The sequence below is a fragment of the Aethina tumida genome, chromosome 1, assembly GCF_024364675.1.
Source record: "Aethina tumida isolate Nest 87 chromosome 1, icAetTumi1.1, whole genome shotgun sequence".
NCBI lineage: Eukaryota > Metazoa > Arthropoda > Insecta > Coleoptera > Nitidulidae > Aethina > Aethina tumida.
The window spans coordinates 2,891,588-2,919,138 of NC_065435.1; the positions used below are offsets into that span (position 1 = coordinate 2,891,588).

At 30.0% G+C, this 27,551-nt stretch overlaps 1 protein-coding gene across 2 annotated transcripts; it reads left to right on the forward strand.

The window, feature by feature from the left end:
- The first annotated feature begins 1,801 nt into the window (after positions 1-1,801).
- On the forward strand, positions 1,802-26,190 carry LOC109608335 (voltage-dependent calcium channel subunit alpha-2/delta-3). Of its 2 annotated transcripts, XM_049961674.1 has the most exons (25): positions 1,802-1,952; positions 14,626-14,707; positions 17,626-17,736; positions 18,240-18,462; positions 18,515-18,646; positions 18,704-18,996; positions 19,055-19,165; positions 19,221-19,413; positions 19,476-19,612; positions 19,664-19,744; positions 19,795-19,875; positions 19,932-20,006; positions 20,058-20,177; positions 20,233-20,304; positions 20,362-20,503; positions 20,560-20,605; positions 20,661-20,848; positions 20,902-20,995; positions 21,104-21,136; positions 22,316-22,414; positions 22,470-22,722; positions 22,772-23,135; positions 23,182-23,449; positions 23,502-23,700; positions 23,754-26,190. In XM_049961674.1, the coding sequence occupies exons 1-25, from the start codon at positions 1,828-1,830 to the stop codon at positions 23,853-23,855; spliced, it is 3,624 nt and encodes a 1,207-aa protein (XP_049817631.1). In that variant the 5' UTR covers positions 1,802-1,827; the 3' UTR covers positions 23,856-26,190. The 2 variants fall into 2 exon arrangements, with proteins under 2 accessions (XP_049817631.1, XP_019880314.1); XM_020024755.2 differs by lacking the exon at positions 21,104-21,136.
- The last annotated feature ends 1,361 nt before the right edge of the window (positions 26,191-27,551 follow it).

Genomic DNA, 27,551 nt, shown 5'->3' on the forward strand with positions numbered 1-27,551 from the left:
TAACTAAATTTAAATAAAATCCATCAAAAAATATTACTATTTTCTTAAATTAAAATCAAACTAAGTAAGAATGTTTAAAATATAGTCTATTACAAGTAAAATTAAGAAAATCTAAAGAAATGTTTAAATGCTATAAATTTTATAATTGTTATTAAAAAAATTAGAATATAATATAGTTTCTTTACAGTATTACTTGATAAAATATTTAAAATTAGTAAATATTTATATCTAAAAGTAAAAGTATGTATTATATTTTTAATTTAAATGGTACCACTATTTTAAGGATAAATAAGGAATAATTTCACGGAGAAATTAAATAAATATGAATAATAAAGTATTTATTTATTAAATTCAAATCAATTTCAGCAACAATGTTTAAAAGATAATAATTTATTACAAGTAAAATAATAAAAATAAACCTGAAGTTGTTTAAATGTCATACATCGTATACTGATTACTATTAAAAAGTTGTTGTCCTCAAACTTCTGCTCAACAGTTAAAAAAATGATCTTATTTAAAGGAAAACATATTAATAAGTTATTAAAAGTAAAAAATTTACAAAAATATTTTTCGTACAATTTTTTTTATTAACCTCTAATAAGCAATATTTAATTTTTTGTTTAATTAATTAACTTAAGGATATCAATATTTTAAAAATAAATAAAAAATTAATTAATTTTGAATCAATATAAGGAGTAAATTTTAACAATAAAATATAGTTTTTGTATTTATTAATTGTAATTGTTTTATTAAATTTAAAATTATTCATACATATAAAATAAAAATTTATAAAAATATTTAACAATTGAATATTGAATTTTTACTTTATTACTCGATTAAAGTAAGTACCAATTAATTAAATAAAAAGCAACATTTAATTGTTCATAAAATTAATTAAAAACAAATCAATTTTAAAAAGAACGTTATGGGTGAGCAATAAATTGTAGGAAAATAATTACAAAAATTAAAATTGCAGAAAAGTCTCATAATTAATTAAAAACAAATCAATTTTAAAAAGAGTGTCGTGGGTAAGAAATAAATTATAGGATAATAATTAAAAAAATTAAAATTGCAGTAAAGTTTCATAATAACAAAACAATTTTCCTATAAATCATTTAAAGGATCTAAAGTTTTATGAGTAATTAATAATCAATAATTATTACATTGCAACACGCATTTTTCAAAGCTGAGCATGTTTACAATTAAAAACAATAGTAAATTAATATGTACATCGTCCGTACAAATACGTCCTTGAAAACGCTAATTATTATTAAAATCACACAAGTTTCAGCGGAGGCCGAAACCTGCAACGTCGCGACCAACCCCCGTACACGTTTCGCAACACACCACGTATCGCTTTTAATTGATTAAGGCGCAGTTATTAGTATTGAAAACACCAGAAAAAATCCGGTGCCCGAACCAAGTGATTAATAATTCCGGTTGGAGGCCGTTTTGTTTTGAAATTTGAAAATCGGCGATAATACGCGTTGTCATGCTTTGAGTGGAAATATCAATACGCAACCCTGTAGTAGATTGGAGTTAGAAATAAGGCAGCAAGGGGTAGCGCCGGCGCAACAAAATCACCCCTAATAGATTAGACCGAGTTCGGGGTGTGTACTACAGCCAAAACGTTGCCGGCAACATCCAAAATCTTTCACCGGATTATAATTCGATTATCATGTGAAATTGTGCTCATTTGTGGACGGCTGATAACGTTTGCATAACATGAATATCAATACTGCGGCGCGTTATCCACTGGCATGTCGTTCGACTAAGAAATTTTTTACGGTATAATGTTTGACTGACCAAATATATCGAAGTGATAACATGGTGTGTGTATATAAAAACGTGTTACTGTCACGGACCTCTAGAAGACTATTTTTCGTCTTTTTACTGCTCATGAATGTGTTGCCGGCGATTCTAGAACAAGATGAAGACATCCCCCATAACGAGTAAGTAGCCGCTCTCTTTGCCTGCCTGCCAAACACATCCTACATGTATTTCTGTTATATAACCACTTCGCCTGCAGTTCAATCCATCATCAAACGTCGGCCAAACGTCTCCGGAACAAGTTCCCCGGCTATTCAAATAAAATGGAAAGTGATCAAATAAAAAACTCCTCGCTAATCACCAATAAACGAAAATGAAATTTAAGCTTGTGCATAAATAAATTCGGCACGTTCGCCACGTTTAAAATTGCCGGTGTGTTCCATTAGCGGCAGCTTAAAAATGATATATTGCAAAAATGAGAACAACCAGGTCTTAGGGACTAATTGCGTCTTAAATCATTGCGTTTTTTTTTCTACTCCATTCTTCGGTGGGCCCCCCCCTAAGCGAGGAAATAAATATTTCAATGGATAATTTTTGGGGGCCCGACGCGTCTGCAGATTTTGTCACGTACGTAACCGGAATTGTTTCAGCGGCGACGAGAAAACTGAAACGTGAAGGATTCGCTTCGATTCCGGACCGGATTAAATTCATCTCGCACGCATCCAAAGGAGCCTGATTCAATTTTTCTGGCCAGGCTTTTTTCGATGTGTGCGTTTTTTTTTCCAATTCCCAATCAACGGCCAATTGAGCTGCGAAAGTGCATTGTAATTAGAGGGCTTTTAATCGAGTCAATTTGCGTCCGTTTTGGCACGTATTAATTAAATATAAATGGAGCTTCCGGAATAACTTGCGGTTACACAATACCATACAATTTGGGGATGTGTGTGTGAGTTCTACGGTCGGATTTATTCGCCAATTTGTTTAATGAAGATTTTTTAATGTTAGCAAAATTAAAAATAGTGCTGAGCACAAATAAAATTTGATGAATTAACACTTCAACTTTATAAAGTGTGAATGTGAACATATTGTACAAAGTTAAATAGATAATCCGAGGTGAAATTACTGCTTTTTCAATAAAAACTGATCATCGATTACTTTATTGACAACATCAGCGTTTAATTATTAAACCATATGCTTAAATTTCACATTCGCCAACCATGAAAAACTGTTTTATTCCACGAATAATTTCCAATATTTTATTGCCATCATATTGTTCCAGAATCACTTTCTTAATCAGTTATAAAGTTTGATTTGTCCAACAAATGGTACCAAGGACACAGAGAAAGTAACGCACCCAATCTTAACCACTAATTAATCATCAAACTTAAATCCCGGTGATTTTTGGGTTGTCAATATTTCCGCAATTTCCTCCCGGTTATTCCGGCGTAGAAATTAAAAATCCGTACCTGTGAAGTGAAATTTCTCGACGAATAGAATTTAATTATGTTTTAAATATGGCCATAAATAGCTAGAATAGTTTAATAGGTGCCCGACGTATTAATTAAATTTTAACTGAGGAAACGAGATTTCATTTTTGTGGCGATGAATTTTTGAGACGTTAACTTAACTTTGAGGTCAGTTTGTTAAACAAATAATATTTCGCACGCAACCGACCTCCGATTATTTCACTAATAACCCGAAACAACGATCAATTATCGTGCGAAATGATTGATGGATAATTACAGATGTGTCCGGACCGGCTGATTTCGAGGCACACGTTTTCTTATTTGACATGAGTGCGTTTTTTATGTGTGATGTAACATGTAAGTTAAAAAGAGATAAATGTTGGGGTTTACATAAAAGATCGGGTTTATTAAAATTTTCCTGTTGATATCCAGAAGTCCTACGCCAGGAATTATTTTAAGTGATGCAGATTTTTTAATTTTAAACGCTGCGGGTTACTGAAGTTTCAATTTTTAATGCTTATGTATAATTTATTGTAATATTATGAAAATGAAAAAACTTTCAATGAATACAATTGTGGAATGAAATTATTTTGAAGTTTAAATAAAGTTTACTTTGATATTTTCAGTTTTGTACTTCTTTTCTTAGTTGTAATACCTTTCTGATTATTCTTTACCAACTTAATTTAATTTTTCAAAAATACAATCAATTTTATTGTGAAGTTAAAATAAACTAATTTTTCAGTTTCGTACTTTTTTTCAGTTGTTTTAATTATTAAGTATTCTTTTCCAACTTACATATATAAATTACGTAGAAAAACAATTTAATTTTTAAAAAATACAATAGAAATTATTTTGAAGCTGAAATAAAGTTTACTTTAATATTTTCAGTTTCATACTTTCTATCTCAGTTAATATTCTTTACCTTCATAATTATCAGATGTTCTTTACCAACTTACATATTTAGATAAAGTAGAAAAACTACATAATTTTTCAAAAATTATTTTAAAGCTGAAATAAAGCTTAAATTAATATTTTCAGTTTCGTACTTTCTTTCTCAGTGAATATTCTTTATTTTCATAATTATCAAATGTTCTTTACCAACTTACATATTTAGATAAAGTAGAAAAACTATTTAATTTTTCAAAAATACAGCAGAAATTATTTTAAAACTGAAATAAATTACACCTTAAAATTTTCAATTTAGTACTTTTTTCTCAGTTAATATTCTTTACCTTCCTAATTATCAGATTTTCTTTACCAACTTACATATATAGATAAAGTAGAAAAACTATTTAATTTTTCAAAAATACAGCAGAAATTATTTTAAAGTTGAAATAAAGTTTACCTTAATATTTTCAGTTTTATACTTTCTTTCCCAGTTAATATTCTTTACCTTCCTAATTATCAGATGTTCTTTACCAACTTACATGTATAGATAAAGTAAAAAAAACTACTTAATTTTTCAAAAATATAGCAGAAATTATTTTGAAACTGAAATAAAGTTCACCTTAATATTTTCAGTGTCATACTTTTTTCTCTGATCATATTCTTTACCTTCCTAATTATCAGATGTTTTTTACCAACTTACATATATAGATAAAGTAGAAGAACTATTTAATTTTTCAAAAATACAGCAGAAATTATTTTGAAGTTGAAATAAAGTTTACCTTAATATTTTCAGTTTTGTACTTTCTTTCCCAGTTAATATTCTTTACCTTCCTAATTATCAGATGTTCTTTACCAACTTACATATATAGATAAAGTAAAAAAACTACTTAATTTTTCAAAAATACAGCAGAAATTATTTTGAAACTGAAATAAAGTTCACCTTAATATTTTCAGTTTCATACTTTTTTCTCTGATCATATTCTTTACCTTCCTAATTATCAGATGTTCTTTACCAACTTACATATATAGATAAAGTAGAAAAACTATTTAATTTTTCAAAAATACAGTAGAAAATATTTTGAAGCTGAAATAAAGTTTACTTTAATATTTTCAGCTTCGTACTTTTCTTTCAGTTAATATTCCTTTCCTTCCTAATTATTAAATGTTATTTCTCAACTTTCATATATAAAATAAGTAAGCTGAAATAAAGTTTACCTTCATATTTTCAGTTTAATACGTTTAGAATTCTTTGCCTTCCTAATTATCAAATTTTCTTTACCAATTTACTTACAAAAATTAAGTGATAAAAGAATTTAATTTTTTTAAAATATAGTAGAATTTATTTTGAAACTGAAATAAAATTTTAAATTGAATATTTTCAGTTTCAAACTATTTCCTCGGTTGCCATTCTTTACTCTTTTAATCATTGATTAAAAATAACCTTGAGTTCTAGTTTTTTTTTAGTTGAACGTAATCAAATCCTCTTGAGCCTCTTGTTTGCTGCTCTTAAAACTAAAAGAAAATTGCTCTAATCTCGAGATCAATTAGACAGTCCTACATGGAAATTTCAAGCACCAAGTAAATATACTTTAATAGATAATCTGATTTTAATAGAACTGCGCCTCTTTGCAGACTCGAATCAATTTTATTAAAAGAGGATAAATGTACTTTTTATCGTCGACAATAAAGAGATCTGATGTAATTATAAATCGCTGTTCGTCTTCACCCTTTTTCATGTCTTGTTCTGCGCTTTTTTAAAAATTCATCAACAAGACAGTTTTATTGGGAAGTTTTGATCTCTCGTCATAACACCGACTGAAGTTTTCTGAAAGAATCGCCGAAATTCGAGGGGATTACGAGGAAAAAGAAGTGATGTAACGATAAAAAGTGTCGCGTTTGCCGTAGTATTTTTTTCCTGCGGACATCCATGAATCCGTTTTATGTTTTATACTTTAGTCAGGTGCGGCGATATTATTACATTTAAGTATAGGTTAGGTTAGGATACGGAGTCCAAGAAATATTTCCGAGAGAGCGGCAAGGGTCAGAACGTAAAACGGGAAAGGAAGGGGTATGTTATGCCGAGGTAGAGTATATTGATCTACCCCTACCATATTGCTCCTACACTCCTCGCGAGTCTGGAGCACTCAGACCGCTCTCTGGGACTGTTCCTTGCCTTTTACGTTGAGAAAATACCCGACGCCTCTTCAAAAACCTCCGCTGCATTCAGATTGTAAGGAAATTGTCGACGTTCAATCGTCACGATCATAACAAAACCGGCACCGGCAATTAATCGAGGAAACAACCACGTCGAACCGATTCACGTTCCCCTACACAATACGCAATTTGATTCTCGCTCCTATATTTAATTAATATGGACTAGTCAGGTCCGTTACGTACAACACACAATCAATTCAAATGTTTTAATCATTTCATTAACATTTTATTAATCCTATTACTGTCATAAATATGTTTATTATTTGTTAGTCTCTTTAATAATGATTTATTTTCTAAATATTTTCACCGGTATAAATTATAAAATGGAAGTTTATGAGGCTTATTTTACACCTGCTAATTTAAAACGTGGCTTCTGTAGCCAGCTTTGGCAGTAAATAAATTTAGTAATTAAGCTTTATTACTTTAAATGTTTTGATTAATCAAAATTTAATTTCTATAATAAAATTTAAACGAACGAAAAGACTTGTTACGTGAATAAACTCTGATAATGAATGATGAAACTTCTTAAACGGATTTCAAAAGTCACTAAATTTATTACTATTTCAAAAAATTTTACTTAATGTCTAAAATGATTGGTTTTATGAAATATGGGCTTTCTAGTTAATCATTTAATTATGATTTTCCTCACACGATACAATATCACACATTTATTAAGAAAAACTTTGTCGAAGGCGTATTTTGCACACACCTATTTTAATGGTGCTTGTGATGTCAGCTTTTGAATATAATCAAGTTTAGATTAATCAATTCCTTTACTGTAATTAATCAATACTTGTTTTTACATTATTTTAAACAAAAAATCAATCATTGATTTTTTTTAATATATGATTAGAAGTTCTTTATTATTATTATTATTATGAATTACTTTATAAACTACATTTAAAAAGACACAAAATAATTAAGTATTTATTATAATTTTAAACTATTTTTGTAATAAAAATGGAATAAAGTTTACTTTAATATATTATTACTCAATGGTCATTCCTTTACCTTACTAATTATTTTACATAACTGTTTTAAAGTACCCTTAATGGCAATTTTATTATTAAATTTAGATCAATTTTTTAATGTAGTAATGGTTTTTTACATAAGATTTAAACAATAGTTACAACACAAATGTTACTTTTTGTTAAACAGTTTATTTTAAATCTACATTTAGATATATAATTTTTGTCATAAAGATTATTTTAACATCCTCCTTATAATTATTAAGAAAAATCTTGTTTAAGGCGTATTTTACACAAATATTTTAAAGGTACTTTAGATTATAGTAATTAAATTTTTACTGTAGGTAATCAATACTTTCATAATTACATAAGATTTAAATAAAAAATATTTTAATTATTGTTTTTAAGTCCTTAATTAAAAATTTCTTATTAATATTATTATTTTATAAACGTCCTTTAAAAAAGTTATCAAACAATTAAATATTTATTATAATGCTATAAATTGTTAACATAATACATTATTCTATAGAAAAATATGCTATTTATAATACTACAAAAATATTAGTTTATATAATATGATTGATATTATAAATCTATTTTTAGTTTATAAAATATAGAATAAAAGTCTCTCATTATTATATTATATTACCATTTTTCTAAAAAGTTCCTTTAAAAAAGTCATCAAATAGTTAAAAATTGATTATAATTTTCTAACTTATTAATAGTGTTTGCCAAAAATAAAATAATTCTTTTATTTACTAGACAAATATTAGTTTTTATGAAACAACTGTTATTTTATGTCTATTTTTAGATTTTAATTTTTATTATAATAGATAAAATCGTTTATCTAGGTAAAATACCACAAATTTATTAAAAATAAACCATAAAAATTGTTTAATTATGATTTTCTTCATATTTGTAATGTTTAATTCTAAGTTAAAATATTACATATTTATTAATAAAAACTTTATTTAACATATATTAACAGTAATTGTGATGCCACCTTTAAATTTAATCAATTTTTTTTGTTCTAATCAATCAATACATTGTTTTTCACATAAGATTTAAACAAAAAATATTATTATAATACTTTATTTTCATAATTTATTATTATTTAAGAACTTTATTTTAATATTACTTACTTATTACTTAAATACTATAATTTTCAAATTCTTTAGTATAGTTAAGAAAAAAAAACAGAATTAATTTGTTTAATTATTACAAAAATATTTGTTTATATGTAATGAATATTGATTTTTTAAATTAATGTGTCTAGTTAATTATAATTTTCATCAAGTTTCTACATTTGAGGGTAATTGAACCCTATGATATCAAATATTTATAATAAGAAACTTATTTAAAGTGTATTTTACACCCACTCATTTGATTGTGATGAAAATAAAATAAAATCAAGGTTAGATTAATCAATATTTTGTTTTTTACATAAGAATTAAATAAAAAATCATTCATTTTGTTGTGTTTAATTAAAAGTATTTTATTTCTATAATTTGTTATGATTATTATTCTAAAAACTCCTCTTGAATAAATCACCTAATAATTAAACGTTTTTAATAATTTTATAAATTTGTAAAATAATAGTTTACTAGAAAAAGACTATTTCAATTACTACATAGGAAATATTTTTTTAAATCTATTTTTAAAATATATTTTAAATGTATCATCTATAAATATCAAATATATATTAATAAAAACAAAAAAGTTTAGATTAACCAATTTTTTTTGCTTTAACCAATCAATATTTTGTTTTACACATAAGATTAAAAAAAAAAAAATTATTAATTTAATGTATCCCTACAATTTATATTATTAATCCAAATAATTAAAGTTATTATAATTTTATATATTATTGACATAATCTATTGTTTACATACATGGTACTTTAAATTTATTTAAGTAAATTAATTTAAATAAATTTAAAATAATTGTTAATTTAAATTTATTTTTTGATTATAATTTAATAAAACCTTAATTTACTTTTAATGAATTTAAATACCTTAAAACCTTACTATTGTATGTTATAATTATTCAATTAACTTTTTTTGAAGACGCCTCTAAATAGTTATTCTATATATTATATATATTTTTTATCCACTAACATATGTTAGTTTTAAAAAATATAGTTTACTAGAAAATAAAGTTGCTAAATCTTTTAGTTATATAAATATTAAAAACCAATTTGGAACAAAATTTTTCAAAAATAGAAACAAATTATAAATTATATTATTAAGGAAAAGTTACATTAAGTTTTTCCTGCAAACTATTTTCTATTATAGATTCTGATAAAGACATTCTTTTTATAGTAAAAATAACATATAACCAATAATGTAACAAAAATTATAGTGTAGATATAATGACATATTGATTAACCATCATCCCAGTTATAATAAAATATGAATAGAAAAATTGAGGAAAAACATTAATACATTAATCAATGACCGTTTCTGTAATTTTACTGTAAAATAATTTAATATAGAAGAAATTGTGTTGTCCTTAATTAAAAGCAGAATTAATGAGACCGTACACAGCACAGCAACGTGTCATTTGTCAAGCCCCTCAATTTGTTTCACTCAGGACAGTATAATATTTAGTAACTAGGGTTTCCATGCGAAACTCTCTAATTATTTTTCCAATCGTTCATCGAGTGACAGTGACAATTTTTTTTTTATTTTCACGGAGATTTTTGTGACCTACATATTCATACGGGGACATCCATAAACAACGACAACAACAGTTCCATCAGCCAACTTCGGGGGCCGCTGATATTGCCAAACTTTTTAAATTTCAAATGAAAGTCGAACAATTTTTTAACTAATATAAAACGATAGATACACAAACCATAAGGATTGTCGAAATCGGTTGTTCTCCTTTCGTTCCATGCCGAAAAGTTGCCCGCAAACTTTTAAACTTATCTAATTTGTTGTAGATCATCTCGGACACGTCGTTACATCTTTTAACAGTTACAAAAACTTTCCTTAACACCCCCCCCCCCCAACCTTTAACTATTAAATTCCATTTTGGTCGAAAGTTGCGTCAAATTAAGCCGTCACAACTCCGACGGAATTTCAACTCGCTGATTTAATTGCGATCGGTAAAATTTCATGTAAAACTGATGTACCGACCGACGACGATTCGATCAGCCCCGGGGCGCAGTATTAACTTTATTAGTTCCGGTGATTACGATATCCCGGTGACATTTAGATAAAGAAAACGAGGGCAGGTCTTAAATTGCAAACGAACATTCGACCGAATTTATCGTTCCTCGCAAACTATCGGGCTTTTTTCACGGGGCGGGAATATCGACGTTCAATCGGGAACCGAAGGGGGTGAATTTTTAAAGTACGGGATCAAGCGGGGGGACGTGCCGCAAAAGTAGTGAAAATGGAATTATTTCTCTCTCTGCATCTTTCGTCGTGATTATGTGCAGCCGCTTTGTGAAACGTAGGCATGTCCCTTTCACCAAGGAAACAGTTCAAATTACTGTTTATAATCTTCTCTCGGATGATATTTCGACGTGTTCCTTCTGCATTTAGCAGGAAACAAACCGAACGGGCGCACACAAACGCCAGCCGGAGTTTTTCACAGTTACGTGCACACTTTGTTGTGTTTATAACTGTACAAGTTATATAATCAATTAAAGAAAAAACTTAATTGCTTTAAATCGCCACACATAAAACGTTTCGGTGTTGGGACAAAGTGGCCGCTGTAATGGCGAATTTATTTATTCTCGTGTAGCAAATTTAATGTTCAGCACACACACACACACACAATATTATTGAAAATGGAAAATGTCGTGGGGAATGCAAAACATAATCTGCGTTGTTGTATTGTTGTGTGAACAACACAGAGTACACGAACGGCTGATATCAAACAAAATGCCTCGGCGTGCAGTTCCCATGTTAAAACTATCTCCACGTTTTAATTAGACTTAAAAATGGCAATGCGGTTTTTAGTTTCACTAAGGTCAATGTCGAATAAAGAAGGTGTGACACGACACAGTCGGGCATAAATATTCAACGGGATTTGTTTTCTCTAATATTGACCGATTTTTCTAATAAATGCAACGGCACCAAGTGGATGACAAACAACAAGAGAAAACTGTTTGATTTGGGACGCTGAAATGTTAATTTGGACACGGATTCCGATTGAACGTTGGGAATTATGCCGGACAGAAATTTAATCGGAAAAATTTACAATACTGCACCGTTTTACTGTATGTTACTCTCGAGAAAACTTTAATACCTACATTGTATATCTTAAACTATTAATTAACTATTGCATTTTTCACTGATCTATTTCCTAAAAATTTTATTTAATTCTCTTAACTCTTTTCATTTTTGAGTTACTAAATTGAAGACAAAATCTTAAATATTATATTTTGTGTAAATTAAAAATTGCTACTTGTATCTTTTAAAACCCTACATAATTTATGTTCTTTGGAAATTTCTATATCAAATATTTATAATCTTTTCAAAAATTTGTAAATTTTATGCGTCGTTGATATATTTATTACCTGAAAATGAAAATATTCTTAGAATCCAGTTTACCTTGTAAATTTCACTAATTTTAAAATATTAATTTGAAAACATATAATTCAATGTATAATATAAAACTGGGACAAAAAAATGTGTCTAAATATTGTCTATTATGTAAATTATTTTAGAAATAAATGTCATTATTAGTTTTTGAACGACCTGTCAATTTTATTTTATAATTTAGTTATTTATTAAAATATATTACATGTATCTTAATCCTATATAAATAATATTTTCCATAAACATTATATTTTTATATAAATTTATTTACTAAAAATTTGTACTCGTGTGACATTTTGAGTTATTAATTTGGAGACAGAGTTACAAATTTATAAAAACTGTAAATTTGGATATAAAATAAAAAGAAATAGTGTTGTTTTATACATGTATAACTCAACAAAATTTTAATATAAAATTATAAATTAATATCCTCATTATTTTTTTAAAATATTACATAGCTTAATGGATTATTACATTTTGAAAATTGTATAAGCCTGTTGATTTATTTGCTAAAGTTGTATATCTTATTAAAATCCACCTTACCTAATAAATTTCACCAATTTTATTATATTAATTTGAAGACACAAATATAATTTTATGAAATGTAAACTGGGATAAAAAATGTGTTAAAATATTGTCTTTTATGTAAATTATTCTAGATATAATTTCGACCAACCTTAAATGTTGTTATTATTCGTACTTTTTGAACTTGTCTATTTTATTTTATTATTTAGTTATTTGTTAGAAAATATTATATGTATCTTTCAAAACACAACACAATTTATCTTCTTCGTAAATTTTATATATTATTGATGTATTTGGTAAAAATTTGTACTCTTGTTAAAAATTTTTTACTCCCCATTTTTGAGTTATTCGTTTGTAGACCAACTAAATCATTCGACCAAATTTTAATGTAAAAATAGATCAATATCCTCATTATTTTTAATAAATATTGTATTTCTTATTCGATTATTTTGTACAATATATAAGCCTGCTGATTTATGTCCTAAAAATGTATATCTTAAAACCCAGGTCACCTAATAAATTTTACCAAATTTGAGATATGCATCTGAACCCAAATAAAAATGTAAAAAATGTAAACTAATAAATAAAAACAGTTTTTATACATAAAATAAATAAAAATGATGTTTTTTATAAATCATTCAACAAATTTATATATAAAATTAAGTGTCACTATCGTCATTATTTTTAATAATGTAATGTATCCTTATTATTCGATTATTTTGTATAATTCATAAACCTGCTGATTTATTGACTAAAATGTATATCTTCTTAAAACTCACTTTATCTTATAAATTTCACCAGTTTGAACCTAAATATAACTTTATAAAATGTAAACTGGGACAAAAATTGTGTGGCAACGTTGTTTTTTATATAAATTCTATTTTTTATATATCTCTTCATTTTTGAGTTATTCATTTTTAGACCAAGTTACAAATATATAAAAACTATAAATTTAGACATTATATACAAAATAAGAAGTCACTATACACATTATTTTTAAAAAGTATTATATATCTTATTCGATTCTTTTATACATGTCACATTATAAACCTGCTGATTTATTTCCTAAAAATGTATATCTTCTTAAAATCCAGTTTACCTTATAAATTTCACCAACTTTGACATATCAATTTGAACCCAAATATAATTTTATAAAATGAAAACTGAGACAAAAATTGTGTGTCGACGTTGTTTTTTATGAAATGTAGATTTAATTTTGTCCAATATTAATTTACATTATTCGTAATTTTTTCATGACTTTATCTATTTTATTTTATTATTTAGTTATTTGTTAAAAAATGTTACTTGTATGTATCCTGCATAATTTACCTTCACCATAAATTTTGTATACCATTGATTTACTTGATAAGAATGTGTACTCTTGTCAAAATTTTTTAACACTCCATTTTTGAATTATTCATTTAAATGTTATATTCAATGTCAATATCCACAGTTTTTAAAAATATTATGTATCTTATTAGATTATTTTTATATTAAATATTTAAAAATTTATTTCCTAAAAATAATTATTTTTTCCGTTTTTTATATAATTGGTTTATTTAGTAAAATTTTATTAAAAAACTATGTATCACTATTTACATTATTTTTTAAAAATATTGTATGCCCATATTACCTGGAGACCCAAACATTTCTTTATAAGTTGTAAAATGTTAGAAATATTATCTTGTGTAATATGTATACTAGATGTAAATTTTGTTTAACATAAACTTTTAACATCAACACAAATTTTTAGTAAATAAATGTATAATGGGGTGAGTTTTAATTCCACCAGAAAAACACTATATCAATAAAACCTTTATTTGGACATTATTTTTATAATACATACATAAATTTATATAAATATTTAGTATCAATATATATCATTTTAAAAATGTAGCCCTAAAGAAAACAGTTTCAACATTTATCTAAATTGTTACAGTGTGCAATATCCCATATTTTATTTGTTTTAAAAAAACTAAAATACATATTTACAGTTTTAAAAATTCAAAAATACATTTATGTTTAATGATAGATTGTTAATATATTAGTTGTTATAGAAAGTGACGGTGCCGAAAGTGTCGCCCGAAGAACCAACAAATAATTTATTTGGAATGTCGACAATTAGTAGATAAATTTCGTGAACGATCGTGAAAATTGTTTATTTATGCTAATTATACTCGTATAAATATTATAATTAGTTGAAAATGAAAGTCAGGTTATTAATAATTTTATTTATTACAGAGTCAAGAACTGGGCGCTGCAGTTCGGCGTCGACCTATGGGAGTATGGTAAAATGATGACGCGAATGAATGAATTGCAAAGAGTAAGTATTTCAGATTGGAGCGTGAAATTTAATTTCAATAAACGCACCCGATTATTATTGAATACTTTCGCCAAAAACTCCATTTAATTAAACCTGATGATCTGAATCATTTCAATACCTTTCCAATTTTGAACGTTCATGAAAAGTTGGACGTCAATTAAATTACTTGGCCATTGTAAAAGTTGCACAAATTATCGAATGATAGAAATTTTTGCCATCCATATTCGGCGAGTGTGTCCCCCGTTAAACAATCGATTTTAATTTTAACTGGTTAAGTTTATTGCACTGAATGGGAATGGAACTATTGTAGAGTTGGGTGTGAATTCGTATGGCAAATAATCCCGAGCCAAAATTTAGTTTAATTAAAAAGTCGTAATATCTCGGGGACTGGCTGTCGTTTTAAGGCAGCCATTGAAAATTGCCTGAAAAGCGGGGAATGTTTCGCCAAACTTTTTCCAATATTCCAAACAAAAAATAAACTGTATTACCACCGATATTAGTCCGGCGTGGCTTCTGCATTTCGTATGGGGGGGAACGAAAGGCAAACAAAATAGTTCCAATAAAACTAAAGGGAATCGATAAATAAGCACCATGCACTTCTACAGTCTACACCGTCTACCGCTCTCACAGAGTTTCGTGCAAACTTTCACTGTGGTCCATCAACATATTTTGGGATTGTACGCCGACCTACAAAAGAATACGTTACCTGTTATGAAATTTATGCCTCAAGTTTTTTATCATACCCTTCGGGCCGGATCGAATCCCTTTACTACGGCAAACAACTGCCAACACTTTTGTTTGTCTTTTCTTTTATAATTAATGTGGATTTATCAGTTACGGAGCTTCGTATCAAGCAAATCGTTTCTTTTTTATGGATTTGTACTGCTTTAGTCACGACTTGGAATTGATCCAAGTCAGATTCAAAAGATAAGTAAAGACACAGAAACGTTTAAAAGCCACAAACTAATACTGAGCATGTCTAACAGCTTTAAACTTTAAATTAAAGATTATTTTTTCTGATAGAATTGATAAAACTAATATTAAACAGTAAGGAAACACATTTCATCAACAAACGTTTCCAAGTGAAATTAAGAAGCTAATGATGAACATGTCAAACAACATTGAACCACAAACTGAAGCTTATTTTTCTAATATAATTGATAAAACTAATACTGTACAATAGGAAGACTTTAAAACACATTTAATCAACAAACGTTTCCAAGTGCAAGTAGGAAGCTAATGCTGAACATGTCAAACAACACTGAACCTTAAACTGAAGCTTATTTTTTCTGATATAATTGATAAAGCTTATACTAAACAATTAGGAAGACTATAAAACACATTTCATCAACAGACGTTTCCAAGTGCAAGTAAGAAGCTAATGCTGAACATGTCAAACAACATTCAACGTTAAACTGAAGCTTATTTTTTCTAATTGATTTGATAAAGTTAATATTGATCAATTAAGAAGGCTTCAAAACACATTTCATCAACAAACGTTTCCAAGTGCAAGTAGGAAGCTAACCTTAAATTGAGGCTTAGTTTTTCTGATAGAATTGATAAAGCTAATATTGAACAATTAGGAAGATTTTAAAACACATTTTATCAACAAACGTTTCCAAGTGGATGTAGGAAGATAATACTGAACATGTCAAACAATACTGAACCTTAAACTGAAGCTTATTTTATCTAATAGATTTGATAAAGCTAATACTGATCAATTAGGAAGGCTTTAAAACACATTTCACCAACAAACGTTTCCAAGTACAAGTAAGAAGCTACTGCTCAACATGTCAAACAACACTGAATCTTAAATTGGGACTTATTTTTTCTGATAGAATTGATAAAGCTAATACTGAACAATTAGAAAGACTTTAAAACACATTTCATCAACAAACGTTTCCAAGTACAAGTAAGAAGCTACTGCTGAACATGTCAAACAACATTGAATCTTAATTTGAGAATTATTTTTTCTGATAGAATTGATAAAGCTAATACTGAGCAATTAGAAAGTCTTTAAAACACATTTCATCAACAAAGGTTTCCAAGTGCAAGTAGGAAGCTAAAGGTGAACATGTCAAACAACATTGAACCTTAAACTGAAGCTTAATTTTTCTAATAAAATTGATAAAGCTAATACTGAACAGTAAGGAAGACTTTAAAACAGATTTGTAGCAATATTAACAAGAAAAGGATTAATAACTGTGATATAAATCATCAACAATCGTTTCCATGAGTAAGTAAGAAAAAAATATTTAAAATTTACAAGTTTGTGCTTTGTGAAATTTAATTTTTCTAACGAAATTGATAAAGCTAACACTGAATAATAGAGAAGACTTCAAAACTCAATCATTACAATATTAATTCGAAGAGGATTAATCAGTTATGTAATAAATCACCAACAACCGTTTCCACGTGCAATTGAGAGAGAAACGCTTAAAAGCTGAAAGCCAATGCTGAACGCGTCAAACAGCACGGAACCTTAATCCGAAGCTTAATTTTTGTGATGAAATTCATAAAGCTAACAATGGATAATAGAGAAGACTTCAAAATGCATACGTTTCGATATTAATACGAAAAGGATTAATAACTGTGGTGTAATAAATCATCCACAAACGTTTCCAAGTGCATAACTCCATAGATATTGTCGGCGGTCAACTAGAATTGAGTCAAATTGATCTGCTTAACTATCCTTTGTTGTTAAACGGACTATTGTGACGGTATGTTATGTATCGTTTCATTTACTGTAATAAGCATATTATATTTGTGGTTATGAATGTATTGAAGCGGCTTAGTAAACTAACATTGCTAGTGGGTAATATAAATCCAGTAATTATAATTGTCCGGACATGTTCGATTAAGCTTAAAAGTCATTGAGAACTAGTTTGTTACAAATATTAAAACTCGATTTTTTTCAGAAATACCACGACGTTGACATAGATGTAGTCAGAAAAGATGGACTGATTTTAATTAGGGAAATGGCTACAGAAGTCAAGAATATGATGGATTTCAAAATGGGAGCTGTCATGGTAAGTGGACTCCAAGCATTAACTCTATACTTAACTGTATATTAGGAAGTAAATACACAGTAAAATCAATTTTCTGATACAACAGTAAACCTGCATTTTAATGCAGTGTACATTAGAAAAAATCAATTTAATGTTCCCCACTATTTACCAGGACTGGTCGAATTTGATTCGAAATCAATATTGACCTAAAAAAAACGCAGAACGCATTAGTAGTAGTTTTGATATAATCTGTACGCATACATTATAATTTTTCTTTTAACACAAATTTTACTTTTACATTGAACGACGTAGGGCACAATTACGATAATGGCTTTAGGAAACGGGAAGTGACCGGGCAAAATTTTTAATGCATAAAACCTAGCATGTCCCATAAAATCTAAAAGTCTACGACCTGTCTAACATGCAATATTTTAGCGACAAAATTCATTAATAAAACCATTAAATACATTATGGAATTATATTATATTACAAGACTGGAAGATTTACTTCATAATAAATTTCAGCGTATTATGGACTCAGCGGAGCAAGCAGCTCTGACTCCACAATCTGACAATGGCCAACCATTCCGATATTACAATGCGAAAAGACTGAACGCCTTCGGACCTGATGGTAGGCCAGCTGAAGGTACTAGAGAAATGATGCTCACACCAAATCCGCACTTCGATCACCTACCGGTTAACACTAGCTTAAGTTCCGTACTGATACCTTCCAACATCGACGAAGAAGGTAAACTCTCCATTATTTCGCCAACAGAGACTCTAATCATAGATTATTTCAGACCTCGATGTGATGAATGCTATTCAGTGGTCAGAGCATCTAGACCCACTCTTCATAAACAATTATGAAGGTGATCCGTCATTGTCCTGGCAGTTCTTCGGCAGCTCCCAGGGCTTTTTGCGCAGATATCCTGGTAAATCTAAGTCAAGCAACTCACCTAAGAAATTATTACTAATCACTGTGGTTGCAGGAATAGCATGGCCTCCTGAGGATATGTCAACAGTTTGGCAAAGACCTAGAAACAACAGAAACATATACGACTTTCGTTCCTCAGCTTGGTACGTAGATGCGGCAACGTCTCCAAAAGATATCGTCATTCTGGTAGACAGTTCCGGTTCCATGACAGGAAACCGGGTAAACTTAGCCAGGGCTACTGCTGAGGCTATTCTGGACACCCTGTCTGATAACGACTTTGTTAACGTGTACAAGTTCTCCGACATCACTGAAGAAACCCTTCCCTGTTTCAAGGATAAACTAGTGCAGGTAATACTAATTCCTTTGCAGCTGATGACGGATTTAAAGCACATTTTCAATTTTGTAGGCTAATAACGAGAACGTAAGGTGGTTAAAAGACTCCTTAGACAATTTCAAGGCGGAGAACATCGCCAACTTTACGTCTGCACTGGTTACAGGTTTTGAAATCTTACACAAGGTAAGCTTAAACTTCGCCTGCCAACACCAGTTACTTTATTTACATTTACTTGTAGTATAATCGTACCGGACAAGGGTGCCAATGCAACCAAGCTATAATGTTAATCACTGATGGCTTAGCATCGACGTACAGAGACATAATTAGATTGTACAACTTTCCTCATCGACCAGTCAGAATATTCACGTATTTAGTTGGAAAAGACACCAGTAGTGCTAGCGAAATGCACTGGATGGCTTGTGCTAATAAAGGTATCATACTTATGTTTATATTTTTAAAAGAATGTCTAGCAACAACTGTTTGTTTCTTCCAGGCTACTACACCAAAATCAATAAGGTCGAAGAGGTGAAGGAGAAGGTCCTTCATTACATAGAAGTTATGGCTAGGCCTATGGTGATGTACCAGAATGACCATCCAATCCAGTGGACTCCAGCCTACGTGGGTGGAAGGGTAGGTGCCTCGTAAAGTTGTTGTACAAAGTTGACATAAAATTGGTTTTAGGCTGACAGTTTCTCCAATGATAAGATTGGGCAACTCATGACAACTGTCACCACCCCGGTGTTTGATCGAAGAAATCATTCCGTAAGTTAGGTGTTGGTCAAAAGTGTTGTGTTACTAATAAACTGTTGTAGGTACGTGTTGCTAATGTTCTCGGAGTTGTTGGTACGGATGTTTCTATCGATCAAATCAAGAAATTGGTCCCACCATACAAGGTAACACATTTAAAACTCCATTTTGACGATTTAATATTAATAAATTTGTGTTGCAGCTGGGCGTCAACGGTTACTCATTCATCGTTGACAATAACGGCCACGTTCTGTATCACCCCGACCTAAGACCATTGGTAAGATTACATAATAGAAATCATCCGAATAACCTTAATGTGACCTTTCAGCAAAACAACGAATTATACGAGGACACCCTTGAGCCTCAATATATTTCTGTGGATTTAACAGAAGTAGAACTTGTGGAGAACGAAAATGGTCCGAGGTCGAACAATTCTATCCTGCTTGACGTAAGTTTAATCCCACCTAATTTGTTTCGTTGCGGTAAATTTAATTTTCTTACAGTTAAGACATGACATGATCGATCAGAAAGAAGGGGAGACGGAATTGAGTGTGAAAATTCATTACGACAACATGGTAAAACATTTTCAGCACTATTAACTGATAGAAAATATTCATAAATGTTTGTTTCAGCACCGTGTTACTACGAGACGTCACAAGTACTTCTATAACCCAATAGAAGGAACACCATACTCATTAGGTCTTGCCATTCCCGAGGGTTATGGGATGTACGAGTTACTAGCCGAGCAAGAAATCAAACACAGCCAGAAGAATGGTAAGCTCAGTTGCATCAATCACAAGCCAAATCAATTTTCGTTGTTTCTGTTGTAGTGACCGATTACTTCAAGGGAACCAACTGGAGGGTTCACCCTGATTGGTACGTTACTCTAAAACTGCAAATCTTGAGTTACTAAAATTATATGTTATTATAGGGTCTACTGTGAATACACAAGTGGAACATCCGGTGAGCAATGGTTTAAAACAGCCGAAGAGCGAGTCCTCCATTTCCTATCAAGAAGTAGGCGACCTGGCTGGAAATGGATGTCATTAAGACCAAGATCACCAGTTCAGAGAGAGCACCATCATATTTCCACCAAACAAGACAAGGACGCATACTTTTGTAAGTTGCCTGCTGTTAAGAATTAGTTTAGAAAACAGTTTTTTGTGTCGTAGGTGATAAAACATTGCTGCAATCTCTGGTTTTGGACGCAATGGTAACCGAAGGTTTGGAGAAGCACCCATTCAGATCAAGAATGGAAGACAAGCAGTAAGTAATGTATTTTAATCGTAAGCATGCTGCACATATATCATACAATAATATATTTGCACGTTATAAACTTGTTAATCACTTTTTTTGTTATTCTTTGCACTATAGCCCTATAGGCACACTTTTGGTAAAATTACAAAGGTAAAGTTAATGGCAATGAATATAAGACTACTAGCTTAAAATAAAGCATTAGATAGACGACTAGAAAATCATCGTGAGATTAAAACGAAGACTTCTGTCTGTACTGTGTTTCTACGTTTGTAATTTACAACGTGGAGGCTCAGGTGTGTGTATTTCATTTTATGTATTTAGCACTCAGGATTTCGTAAGTATCAACTTAAAGGTCGTGGATTTTATTGTCCTTTAAATTGAAGGAAGTGTTTATTGGAGTTCTGAAGTTGTAAAAGTCCAAATGTCAAATATAAAATTTAACTCTGCAGGAACAATTAAATTTATTGGTACCCTACAATTTGGCACATTGGAGATGCAATTGTTGCTTCGTGTATTCAGGGTTGCATATCCAACAAAACTTATATTCTTACTATTTAAACATTTTTTTTATTTTTATATCTACAAATATTAATAGGTTGGTTCGTTAATGAAATACAGAACCTGGTTGACAAGATGTAACAATTTTATTTATATATTAAAAAATTATAGCAGTGGTGTCCAGAGAAATACCTCACAATGTTTTTTATTGTTCATTTTGAAATAAATAAATTAAATGTAGTCAAAATATTTTATGTTTAATTTAAATAATTACTCTATATTTCTACAGTTATTTATTCATTTTAAAATGAATAAATCAAAATAATTTTCCACTTAAATTAAAACTTAAACAAAATGTATGGTCAATGTAGCTGCTCATAGAAACAGATTCGTGCATAAAAAGCTGTAACTGACAGTGTATGACTCAACTAATTCATTTTTATTTAACTACAAGAAAGGAATTCGTTTACTAATCCAATCTGTCTGTCTATAAAGGAAGTTTTATATTCTTAGTGGACAAATTTTTTATTAAACTCTGTTATGAAACATCTTACAAAATATTAATTCCCTGGTCATCACTGTATATGTATTCTAATGTTATTATCTCAATGAATGTGTAGAATAAGTTCAAAGTGTTTTATAATGAACAGGACTATTTTAGTGGCTACAATAATTTTTTCTTTGTATTTCATTCTAGAACACTTTGTACTTATTACAAAAATCTTTAAAATCAATTGATATAATATATATCGTCTCGTCGTTGAGCACCAGTATTCTCGATTTAAGTTACAACCTGTCGTATGCATTTATTAACACACTGTGTATTTGCAGCCAAGGCTATGAAATTTTTGGACTGGTCCTGTCGTTCGTCGCCACCCGATCTGGATTACTCCGCTGGACCAACCTGACCAACTTCGAAACTGAAGAACCGTATGTTATATAAGTTCTTCCTTGTGGTACCAATTAATAATTGATTCAATATCAGGCACTTCAGCGAGCACAACGTCCGAGCCATGGACGAAACCTGGTACAAAAGAGCAGTGGATCAACACTCCATAGAGCCCGAAAGCTTTGTGTTTTCTGTTCCGTTTGACGTTGGGTCTTCTGGAAAGCCTTTGATCACTGCAACACACGCAGTTTTCGTAGAGCATAAAGGTCACAGAGCTCCTGCAGCTGTTGTGGGACTTCAGTACCAGCACTCGAAGTTGGCTGCTCATTTCCACAACATCACCTCAAAGGTACAGTACTGATTATTACATTCCTGATGTTAACCCAAAACGTTTTTAGTGCACCGGTACGTCGGTTTGCCGCAACACTTGCGCAAGCGACAAGTTGGACTGCTACGTCTTGGACAACAACGGTTTCATCATCATTTCTGAAAACAACCATCACACCGGAAGATTCTTTGGACAAATCGACGGTACCATCATGGATTCGTTGGTGCAGGACAGGATTTATAAAAAGATTGCGGTTTACGATTATCAAGGGTCGTGTTCCAAGAGCAAGCACCACTACAGCGGCAACGCAATGAAGATCAAGCCCTTCGATCCAGTCAAAATAATGTTCGCTTACTTCCTTAAGCTGGGGTACTTGATGATGAACACTATTAATCAAGCTTATGGTACCGCCATTGCGTACGCGCAGGATGAAGGTAAGAAGCAATTCTACTGTTTCAAAGACTTAACTGTTGTTTGTAGATTTGGGTGAGAACTATTATGATCAGTACCCAACGGGTGAAGAGGAGGACATAATAATATCACCACCATCGAACTCGTACTCACCTTCGTTCATTCCTCCGTACGAATCTGACCCGTTGGAAGGTGTGGATATGGGACAGTATGGTGTTAGGAGGTGCGACCGCAAAACTGATCTGTACATCCTGCAGCCGGAACGTTTGAACACCAGCGGACAAAGCAACCCTTTGAAGGGGAAACTGACCAACTGCCACGTCACTGGCTGCGAAAGGTAAATTACAATACACAATTATTTAGCTTATAACTAAATTGTGGACTTATAGACCGTTCAGCGTTCAGAAAATTCCTCACAGCAACTTGATCTTGTTGGTGGTGGACACGACTTGTCCCTGTGGTAGCAAACAATTGAGCATTGAGCCTCAAGAGTTGGTTTACGATACCGGAGCCGTTGATTGCATGCAGAAGACAAAGGATAATCTCTACAGGAGGCGTCCACCAAAATGCATCAACTACCATCCAGAGGTAAGACCTTTTAGTTTTTTTTAAGGTGAAGTACCTGAGTTGTCAAATTTTAGGAAATTGAAATTCATCTTTGTGGAGCTGCTTCGACTAGATTTTTGAGCATTGTTGCGTTGCTATTGAGCATTATTCATTGTATGTTCTGTCTATGGTCGTGATTTTAAATATCAACATGTCGGTCTGTATTCAGGCTGTATTTAATTAAGAATAACAAAATATACATAAACATTCAAAGTATCAAACCTTTCAAATATACTTTTGTTTTGTTTTCTTCAAAAGAATTATATCACATTTAATGAAAAACATAGAATAGAACCAACGTTTCAAGACGAAAAAGTTAATGAATAGTTAAATTTTTTATATAATTTATGAAGTAATTTTTGGGTGTATTTTGTACATATCTTATTGTAGTTATTAGGTGGTGGTTTTTCAAAAAAAACTTAACGCTGGATAGTTGTAAATATATTTTTTTGAAAAATCGCAATGTCTTGAAGATATAATCTAACAAATCAAAGACAATAAATATTCGGTTATGTAATTATTTATTATTATTAGTGAATTAGAAGGGAAATCATTCATAATGAACCATGCAAAAAATAATAGTTAGAAATCTTGTCTGAACAAAATGTTGTATATAATCAGAGGTATTATTTATTCTCATATAAAATAAGAAAATGCAAATAAAATAATTTAGAACTATTTTGTAGATCTAATCAAAACTGCATGTATATAGAGACTGGTAGGGGTATTAATAATTGTTTCCAGTAAGGAATGAGCATCAACGTTTGTCTATGAATAAAGTAACAGTTTATAAGATCTTATAAGACCGAAATTTTAAACAGACAAGTGAAAAAAAATATGATGCGTTAATTTAAGATAAGTTTAATTGAACTGGAAACATCACCCCACAATAATTTACAATGATTTTAAGAATAATTCATGATTCCATACACATATCTCAGAAGCATATCATGGATTGATTCAATATATCAAAATAGTTTTTAACACACCCTTTTGGTGATCAATTAACATGCATTTTGTTGATCCAGCAACAAAGTAAAGAAGACAATAGAATTGTGGCGTCCAACTTGACGAACTGACAGACACTTTGGCAATAATAATATCTTAAAACTGTTAAAATATACAAGACATTAAATCTAGAACTCGAGAACAAGACAAAAGTAGTACCAGGATTGTATTTTTATATAAGCACCCCTACATATAAAAGTGTACGTTACTTTTGTAAAATATTTGTCGGCTTGGTTTATTATCAATTGGAACGTTTTCCTTTTAATTCACACTGCTGTAGCTGTTTCGTTTGTATGACTGTGCAAAAATGAGATTGTAAATGTTTAGGAGATCATGAAGGGTAATTTATAGACAGACTTCATGTTATCATTGGACAATAATTGAGAAATTCGTGTCCTGAATGCTACAATTTCATTTAATGGTTTTGTCCCCCTTCTGGAAATTAGTTAATGTGAAACTATTTGCATTAGCAACTGCGAAAATTGAACAGTTAGGTAGATTAGTTATCTACTGTTGTAAATAAACTGTGTCATAAATTTAATGACTACATACTAATTTTTTAACAAAAAAAAAAGAAAGATGATAGGGTAAGAAAGCTTTAGCTATAATATACTATTTTAAAACAGAAAACTGTACTGGCTTTCTATTTTAAAATTTACAGGGTGATATTTTTAATGTATTCGTTTAATTTACTAATGATAAGTGAAACTTTTTACATTAACAAGTATTTTAGCCTAACAGGCCAAGCCTCAGTAGGTTTTTCATATTTGATATGTAACGAAAGTAAATTAATTTGAATGTTTTATATTGTGACATACGATAACGTTAAAATGATCTCCTTGTATTTATTATTTGTATGACTACAAATGCCCTAGTCTGATTACGCTAGAAATGTTAAGGGGCATTTGAACAGTGAACCTGCTTATCGGTATGAGGTGTGCATTTTTTGTAATATATACTAATGTAATTTATTAGAAAAATTCATGTCTGGACACTGTATCAAATATCAAATGTTTATACTGTAATGTTAAAAATGTAAGCATAATTTTTCTAATAGAATATGGCATACATATTGTATAAGATACTTTTGTATTTTGTTAGTATCAAGTAATATGGCATGAATGAGGATCAAGGAATGGGTTAAGAGAATTTGAAACGTTAGTATAGTGTGTTTGATACATTGTAAAATGGTTTAGTATAATTATCATTACTTAAAATTTCGTAAACTAACTACACTATACTAAAACTGAGTCTTCCAATTAAAACAAATAATTAATTGTAAGTTATGAATATATAGAAAAATATAGGAAACTAATGTATTCAACTTTAAGCAACATGTGTAGAACAGTTATGAAGCATTCGTTTATTTGTCAAAATAATGTTGTTTGTCTGTTGTATGTAATTCATACTAGACTTCACATATCTTAAATGAATTGCATAGTTTTAATTAAAAACTAATATACATATGTTGACTTTTATTTCATAAACCATACTAAATTTAAAACCTCCCAATCACTAATTTAATAAGTAAGCTGTGGGAATCCCCGAAACTTGTGTACAAAGTTAGGGATATCCCTTTTAAAGAATTCAATACAAAGTAAATTTAGTATATGATTGATTACAGTATTGTCTGCAGTGGAATTTGTCCAAATTTGTTCAAAAAAGTGTGCCTATACATAAATTAACTCCAGATAAGAGATGCAGAGAGAGCAATTGGAACTTTGGAGTCTCAGATCTAAATCTCAGGTAGACTCAATATTGCACACAGTGTTATTTCTCACTTGTGTACTCAATTTTACTAAACTGGCTCTACTTCAGAAAGGGTAAGGAATGATAGACCAAAGAAACTACCACAAATGGAGGTCTATATTTGCAATTGAGAGCCAGTAGGAACTCTACAGTGTTCTCCTTGAAATTGGATGGTCACCTAGGAAACACTAAAGGTGTTCGTGTAGGTCCTGTTACAGCACAAAGACACTTGATAAATGCAGGTTTTCGTTCACAAAAGCCATTGCAACGCTTATGTTTGACCCACGACCATAACCAGTAGCAGGAATGGACACTAGACAGTTCATTTGAAGAAAGTTCCACTATGGTATGTGGAAGAAAGTGCTATAATTATCATACAAAATTGTACATATATCAAGGTACGATGACCAGTACCTGGTATTGGTGTACTACCAAACTTGCAAGCTGCTATAGGCAAAAACTCGTCTTTGTTGACGATAATGGTCCTCGCTCAGGTATTGTGCTGGGCCAATATATCCAAGAAGAATTATATAACGTCATAGAAAGCATATAGGAGAAGTATCCAGCAATGATCGACGCCCATGGAGAACTTACAAGTTTTGATAATACTTTTTTCTATTCCCTAACATTTGAATATGACTTTAATAAGGACTCTTTTTGTTAATGATTAAGATTAAGTAAAATAATGTACATTATGTGACAACATTTCGATATTTTTGGTAATTTTAAATAAAAAACTTTCTAATCTAGTAGAATTTTTGAGAACTTCCTCCATTTTTTTAATCAACTACATCGAATTTACAAAGTAACAGAGTTTCAGCGAAATCTAACTTTATAATAAATGTAAATTTATTAAAATTAATTGGTACTTTTGAAAATTTCCTGCGCCACCTAGAACAAATTTGCTGAACTATTAATGTATATAATAAACATTACAGGTTCCTGTTATTATCATACTAATAGTTCAATGTATTTGTACAGAGGACGATAGTACATTGTTTAACCTAATATTTTAAAAGAAGCTTCTGTTCCGTAGATGCGTTTCCAGTTTTCATTTGAAAAAGGTGAGCTAAAAT